General features: G+C 43.3%; 1 protein-coding gene across 1 annotated transcript; it reads left to right on the top strand.

The window, feature by feature from the left end:
- Positions 1-6,480: 6,480 nt before the first annotated feature.
- On the top strand, positions 6,481-7,956 carry LOC124648564 (UDP-glycosyltransferase 87A2-like). The gene is made up of 2 exons (XM_047188302.1): positions 6,481-6,964; positions 7,073-7,956. The coding sequence occupies exons 1-2, from the start codon at positions 6,481-6,483 to the stop codon at positions 7,954-7,956; spliced, it is 1,368 nt and encodes a 455-aa protein (XP_047044258.1).
- Positions 7,957-8,377: the final 421 nt, after the last annotated feature.

Below are 8,377 nucleotides of genomic sequence, written 5' to 3'. Positions count from 1 at the left end.
GACAAGAGCGAGCAACAACAAGCCACTCTTTGCTCTTACAAAGGAAAAAAACAGATATGGGGCAACTGCCTAACGGTGAGTAAAGAGTTGATGTGTGTTTTGGGGAAGAATTGAATTTTTTTTTGGGAGTAGCTTATCACGTGTACCACGCGATAAGACTTAAAAGAGTTTGGTTTTAGATGAGCGATAAAGTTTGCATTTTCCAGGAAAAGAAAGTAGGTACGTCGTCTTCATTTTTGGTACGTCATCTTCATGTGAGAGCAAATCATGGAATTGTCTCAGGTTCCTTTCCGGTGGCTAAAGAACGATGCTCAACGGTTGCGGAATTTACGGATTCAACTCATCAACCAGCAACCATAGCTATGTTCATAGGCTGGGTTGAGAATAACAAGTTGATGATCTTTGAAAAGAACATTATTCAGGGTCAGGGGAGTTCATGGACAGCAGCAGCATTGTCACGTACGCACTATATCGCGGTCGCCGAGCGGCTTCGGAGAGCTGCGTACATGATGCATCTGGAAACAGAAACAAAAGGGAGGACGAGTTTCCAAGTGCAAGTGGTGTCCATGGCGGAAAGCGAAGAAGCCTCTCCCAATTAGCTGTTGCCTAACCGACCTTTATGTATCCCACCTGAGCTTGCAGAGTCGTCCAAACGAAGTGCTCAACTGTTATCAGTTCTCTAAATGTAGAAAAAAATCAGGTTAGTTTTGACAGAAATGGAGAAAATGAGCTGCCGGGGCTAGCCAGTAGCCACCTCTCTGCCGATGCCAGCTGCACCTAGACATCTCCCGTGCCAGGCGCCGACGGCGGTAGTAGTGGATCCTCGTGCAGTTCGGTGGCAGTAGATGGCAAAAGCCTCTGAAGAATAACTTTCTACTTTTCCCTTTTGCTATACGCGTCAGTCACGCACTCACGCTGGAAACTCGACACGCCCAAAAAAATCTGGAATGATTAAGCTTGGCCAGTGCATATAAAATAGTAGAACACCAAAACCAATTCAACTTACTGCATATACTTCCCTGAACTTTTCTGATACACTAACTCTAATAAGCCTACAGGTCTACTCTTTAGCAATGGATCACAATGATCTTCGGTCTACAAAAGTTAAAGCATCACATAGTCATGGAGCTATCACTCGCTTCAGAATTTCATATTTCACATTTCAGAGTGAGATAATTATCAGACACTAGTACATAACAGGCTTCACACGCGTCTGAAACAGCCCATCGCTCACGATAAGCTTTACCGTCACTATGCAAGGGTGGCCGATGCGTCTCTACATGGCACACGGTTTCTAAAATTTTGTGCGATGGGAATACTTCCGCAAACGATTGTATTTCACCAACCGTCTGCGAATATGAGGGCTTTCGCAACGACTTTTCTTCATTCATCGCCTGCCACTACAATAAATACGAGCAATAGAGATATTTTTATGTAGATAATGCCCACTAAACCTATTCCAGATTTCTATAGAGGCATTAAGAAAGACACTTCCATGAACGCCTTAGCGATAGAGACATCAACCGGAAGATATTCTCCATAATGTCTCTTAGCATACATGTACAGGCATTGTACGAGACATTCTTGATAGTGCCTTAACAATAGAGGCACCTCCTTGGAGACCATCTTCCTAATGTCTCTTAGCCCATCTGTACAAGCATTAAGGGAGACATTTTTAGAATGCCTTAAGGGATAGTCATTTTCTTGAAACACTAAGTATGTCCCTATTACTAAGAGGCACATTTTGCAAAATGCATTCAAAGTGAGATGCATAAGACAATATGACTACAAAGTTGGAATCTTGAAAAGGAAACAAAAAGTGTGCAACTTTGCCAATTAGAGAGGCCATTCAGTACCTACAGGGTAGCGTGCGCACCCCCATCAACCATAGATTCAAGCCATATAACCCCTTATTAGATAACTTTTCTAGTAAAATATTACTTTTTGATGTACAAAACCGATTTCGTATTTATTGTTTGAATTTTTTGGTCAACTTTTTTGGGCCGACCTTTTTGTTAACTCTTTTTATTTAAGAGTTGACTTTCATGGATAGCGACTTTTTTCAAATTTCAAATGACAATAGTTTCTTTTATATGCTCTAATATTGATATCTTTGCATCTTTATCAAATATTTTGTTCTTTGGATATGTGCGTGTGGCACTTTATGGGGGTTACACACGCACCGTTGTGAGCTATCTGGACTAGACAAGTGGGAACTTACTATCACAGCCCTATTTTCTCTACTTTCAAAACTTCATAACATGTCATATGAAATAGTACGGTTCTATAGCCACCATAAATTTATGTTCCTTAAATATAATCCCTCCGCCCCAAAATGTAAGATGATCTTCATTTTCGTTGCTTAATAATTCATAACTTTCACTATGATTTGTATTCATTATATGTCTCTAAAATTAATATACAAATATATCAAATGAAAGAACTTTTGAAGAAAAATGCAAAAATATCACTTATAAATTCCAAGTCCATTTAGTTCAGTATATATTAGTGGTCAAAACATGCACCAAAGACCGTGCATCTTTCGTTTTGGGACAAAGGGAGTGTTACTTCTTGTAATTTGGTATATTACGATTATGGTGCTCTACTGGGAATTATGCTTTTAGTTTTGAAAATTATATAAAAACATAGAACATTAAATTAGTAGTTAGATATTTTTCAAGATTAAATATACACATGTTCAGAAAACGCACCCTAGTGGGTTGCACAGTTCCACTGCACACCTATTTAAAGAGTTCTGTCTCACCGCTACCTTATCCTTCGCTAGCCACTCAATCTATGGATTCACGCGCCTTTTTTCAGGGTACTATGCACACATCTTTGATATATGAAAACTAAGTTTTGACCGAGATATTTGTCATACATGTCAGACACTTGTCTTTCACCTCCTGCTCGAGCGCTCCCTTCCAGCCTTATTATTTTCCACTTGTGAGTGTCCCTCATCTTTTTTTTTATATGTTATGTTGTGGCTCTCCCCGCCCACCCTCCCACCCCTCCCTGTTGTTATCCTCCTCGTCCACACAAGTTCCCAACACTAACGCTTGCAAGCCGAGTTTGTAGCCATCCAAATTGGAAAGGCTGTCGGTTGTGAGAGGGTAACGTATTTGTGTTCCTAAGTTGCTTCTACATGTTCTAAGCATGTGCATGTTTTGCTCCATACACACGCCTAAGATGGTGCGGTGATTCTTGACGTCTACCACAACTATTGTGTTCATGCCAGAAAGTTGTTTCTGTGTTCTTGCAACGTTGATTCTATATTGCAAAGATGTGTTAGATTTTCTGGACGATTTGTTATGGTTGGTGGATACTTGTTGCACATGAATTTTTTTTGCACCGATAAGACTTAAGTGTTGTGACATTTTTATATGTTTTTGAACCTTGAAATACATGTCGTGTTGATATTGAATGGGTAGAAAAAATAGTTACATGCGGCGATTTTCTGTTGCAGCGATCGGAAGCACAATAATGCAAGTTTTAGTGAATTCTTACAATTGATAATCAGGGCTATTGGGAGCTTGCTTCGCCCCGACCGCCACTTAGCATCGAAAGAAATTGTTGAGTTCCTCTAATTAACAAAACTTCGTCAATCTAGGGTGTGTTGTGTGCACATTTATAGGGATGAGTATATGTAGGTGCTTGGGCGTGTACTGTGTTTCTAAAAAAGAGTGTAATCTTAGATGTTTAATGTATAACCTGTTTTCTGTTTTCAGTGTACTGAGTAGAAAAAGGACCATATCTAGAAAGAAACCAATCATATTCCGACATCAGATAGCACCGCCGGAGCAGGCTAATCTGGAGATCGATGGATCAATCGACCTCCTCATCGGAACGCATGTCACGTCGGAGCTGGACAGCAACGTACGCACGCACGCGTGCTCCGGCGATTCGGCCTGCAGCAAAAATCAAAGCACCGGGAAAAGGACGGGGCAAACTAAAGAATCGTTTGCATCAGCGGAAACCACTGACGACGATTTAACTAGTGATTCGCCGCTGACGGGACGATAGACGTCGATCGAAGTCGTCGAGAGCTGGGATTCAGTTGCGGCAGATAGCAGGCGCGGCGCACGACGGCAGTGGCAGCTGACGACTCTCCCTGCTCTGGATCTTTGATGTTTGGCACCTTTTCTTTCCGAGAGGTTTGTTTATCGGCCGCGTGATATATCGTGTCGGATTGGCATCGTCTGTACAATGATGCTTCGTCATAGGGAATCAGTAGTATTTTTCGTGGTGGCCGGCCAGGGTCTAATTGTGTTTAAAAAAAATAAAGTTCACGAGCTCTAAAGGAGCAAATGATGCTTAGGCAAGTTTAATACGGAGTATATGAACTGTAGAAAACATGAACAACCACGGTTTCGAATCATAAGATCTTAGATATTTTAGGGTCGACTACATAGAGACTGAAATGAGTGAATAAACACACTTTTTTTTGTGAAAAGTGAATAAACACACTAAAACACGCATATATCATGCTATTCAGAAAAAGAAAAAACTTCTTTTTTCGGGTAAAAAGCTAAAACTTCTTGTAATTCGGAACGGTGGATGTAGCAACTATGCTGATGTTATATACACATGTAGAAGTTTTACAAACACGCAGGTTTATAATTCCAAGGCTTGATATTTCACATATTTATAGTTAACACTTTTTATAAATCTTGAATTTTTTTAAAATATGATTTTCCTTGTGATTTTCGCCGGTTTCCATCATACGGTGATTTCCGCCGAATTGTATTTTCACCTACAATAGTAGCAGCTGAACTTTTCATGGCAGATTTAGGATATGTTTTAGGGTAAAAGGTGGAGAGATTCCCACTGTAATGTCTATATTCATTATATTAATGAATATAAAGTACTGAGAGTTTAAAATATACAAAGGGATTACAAAAGATAAAAAAAATTGTTGTGTCCGCAGCCAATCTCTAAATTGTTGAGCAATATTTATGTTTGATTCTATGGCTAACAATGGCCAACACATGATATATATATTGCTTTCCATAGATTTGAAGTTGAAACTTGATTCTCGAAGATCTTTTTATCTGATAATCCAGATGCCCCAAGTTGCCAGAATAACTATTTCCATGAAAAAAGTAACATGCAGCATGGCACATTGTTATTATATTATGATTCTAACTATTCTATTTCCATGAAAAAAGGAACATGTTGCATGTCATTGTGTAAAAAAATACCGCACTTGGCTCGAGAGGACATAAATCAAAAAAGTTTCATCTATACCAGCAGCCTTTTCACCCACTTCCCTTCCACCGGTTGTCTTGTATTGTTCCACGAGATGCTCACAAATCATGTTTTGTGGCCACTTCAGCCCGAAATGGTTCACCACACACCCAACAACTTTGTTGCCTATATATCTACGACACACTGATGTTGAAATCTACTCTAACTATTATCTTAAGTCAACATCATACTGTCATGTTAACATTGTGAATTGCGATGAGGAGTTCTTGACACTAACCATAGGTGGATAAGGCGCAGCTGTATCTCAAGCAATTTAGCGTGAATGCCATGACGACTTTGGTGCGCAACCCCTGTTTACAAGTTGGACAATTACCTTGCTTTATATTTGCTACCGCGCAATTTGACTTTGTCGACTTAAAGCAATCAGAGTATGTTTTCTTTGCACATCAAAACATGTAACTCACTTATCTTTTCAAGTTCATTGTAGCTTTGAAATCTAACTTGGGCCACGATACACCAAGTTTGCATGTCGCATGCTCTAACTTGGTGTGCGATGAGGAAGGTTCATGTGATCTATTCGATAAGCCGGTAAATTCAAGTGCACTAGGTAGTCGAGGTAACTGGTGCTATATGAAAATAAGAATGTACCTAAGTATTTTGTATAAATAAGTCAAACTATGTGATCAAAAAGAAAAGAAAAATGTCTAAGACTCAAAGATTTTACCTTTGGGTTAAAAGTCACTTATGCCCTAATATATGAAACTTGTTTTTGCATAGGGTTAATTAGAAATAAGTTTGCACAAAACAGCAATATAGTTCACTTATCCACCAAATGGAGTTTCTCACTTATCCAACTGCAAAATAACCCTCCCTACTCATGACTTGGCTATACTTTTTCATCGCAAAAAAAGAAAAAACTTAGCTAGGCTTTCGGCCCGATCTAACCCCAGCATGCCCAACAAAGCTCCAAGCCTCGATCGATCAAGCCCAAACTGATGAAGTCAGCTTGACCCAAATGACCTGCTGGGCCTGTCTTCCGTTTTTGGGCACAAGCACTTGGAAGTTGGAACACAGTCCCAAATATTCCAACTCGGTTGATGGCGGATCTCGAGGCAGAAGCCACCACCACCACTCCAGGACTCCACGATACCGCGTCTCCATAGGCGGGCACACAGAGCCGGGATCTCGTCACAACTCCCAGAAAACCATTTTGTCTCAATTCGAGCCAGTCCCAAAGCTAGCAAGCTCTCGGCGCTTCCGACCAACGACCAAATGGGTTCCATGGCGGCGCCGCCGTTCCACCTGGTGGCCGTGCCATTCCCCGGCCGCGGCCACGTCAACTCGATGCTGAACCTGTGCCGCATCCTCGCCGCCCGCGACGGCGTCTCGGCCACCCTCGTCGTCACCGAGGAGTGGCTCGGCCTGCTCGGCGGCAGCCCCGCGCTGGAGCCGGGCATCCGCCTCGAGGCCATCCCCAACGTCATCCCCTCCGAGCACGGCCGCGCCGCCGACTGGGTCGGGTTCGTTGAGGCCGTGTACACCAAAATGGAGGCGCCATTCGAGCGCCTCCTCGACCGGCTCGGGGCCGCGCCCGCGGCCATCGTCGCTGACACGTATGTGCCCTGGGCTGTCAGCGTCGGCAACCGGAGGGGCGTCCCGGTGTGCATCCTCTCGGCGCTGAACGCCACCATGTTCTCCGTGCATTACCACTTCGACCGGTTGCCTGTGGCTGCCGGCGGTAGCGCTGAAATAACCGGTATCAGTTCTAGACCTCATCTCGTCCCTCGTAGCTTGTTGTTCACATTGCTACACATCAATGGTACCATATCGATCGTGAATAATTAGTCTTAAATCTTTAATACAGATGTCGCTGACCCTAGTTTGATTGAGAGCTACATTCCTGGGCTCAAATCGATCAGGCTAGCGGATCTTGAGCCGTCACACACCGACAAGACTAGGTTGGAGAAAATCCTTGAAGCCTACCCTTACGTGAGGAAAGCACAGTGCGTCATCTTCACCAGCTTCTACGAGCTCGAGAGCAGCGCCATTGATTCTCTTAGGCAAGAGCTCCACTGCCCTGTGTTCGCCGTCGGCCCTTGCGTCCCCTTCATGTCGCTCCAAGAAAACAATGTCCATCCAGCAGAAGACCAAGGGGGCTACATGGCTTGGCTGGACGAACAGCCGGCGAACTCAGTGCTCTACATCTCGCTCGGCAGCTTCCTCTCGGTGTCCTTCGCCCAACTCGAGGAGATCGCCACCGGTTTGGCGCAGAGCAAGGTCAGGTTCCTCTGGGTGCTCCGGGACACGTGCTCCCGCGTGCAGGAATTGATCCATGGAAGCAACTGCGTGATAGTTCCATGGTGTGACCAGCTGAAGGTCCTGCGCCATCCTTCGCTCTGCGGGTTCTTCACCCACTGCGGCTACAACTCCACGCTCGAGGCGCTGTACGCCGGTGTGCCGATGCTGGCTCTGCCGATAGCTCTCGATCAGCCGATCAACAGCCGGCTCATCGTCGATGAGTGGAAGGTGGGGTACGGCCTCAAGGAGAAGAGCCGGACTGACGGCGTGGTCGGGAGCGAAGTTATTGCTGAAACCGTGAAGAAGCTCATGAGTTGTGATAGCTCCGAGGGCGTGAGGAAGAGAGCTTCGCTGATGAAAGAGGCCGCTCTCACCGCGATTGAAGGGGGCGGTTCCTCGCACAGAGATGTGACGTCTTTCATCCACTACATTTCACATTTCAAGAGCTAAATTGATTTTAATTAGAGGTCGCATATCCGGACTAAACTCAGTATCATGTTAGTGGAGATGTGACAGTATTTTCATCGACTACATTTCACATTTCAAGAACTGAATTGGTCTTACTTAGAGGCCGCATTTCTGAATTGAACCCAGTATCCTATTACTGTTGATTTTTAATACATTGGTGTTTCAGAAAAAATAGGTAATTTGGTGTAATTTTCTTCATGAACCTAATCATTCAAATTAATTTCGTTGTGTAATATTATCTCTCTCTTTTCCCTTCAATTATTATTTGTGCATTAAAATTCTCCTTTCAACGCAACAACTCTCAGGTTGTATTAATTATTAAAAGAATCACTTATTCAGAACACTTGCCACGAAGTACATGATTATTTTGTTTGACCAATCTAATAAAATTCGGAGGAGTCAC

This window comes from Lolium rigidum, chromosome 4 (genome assembly GCF_022539505.1).
Source record: "Lolium rigidum isolate FL_2022 chromosome 4, APGP_CSIRO_Lrig_0.1, whole genome shotgun sequence".
Classification (NCBI taxonomy): domain Eukaryota; kingdom Viridiplantae; phylum Streptophyta; class Magnoliopsida; order Poales; family Poaceae; genus Lolium; species Lolium rigidum.
The sequence above is the reverse complement of the archived record's forward strand: the minus strand, read 5'-3'. Positions and strand labels throughout refer to the sequence as shown.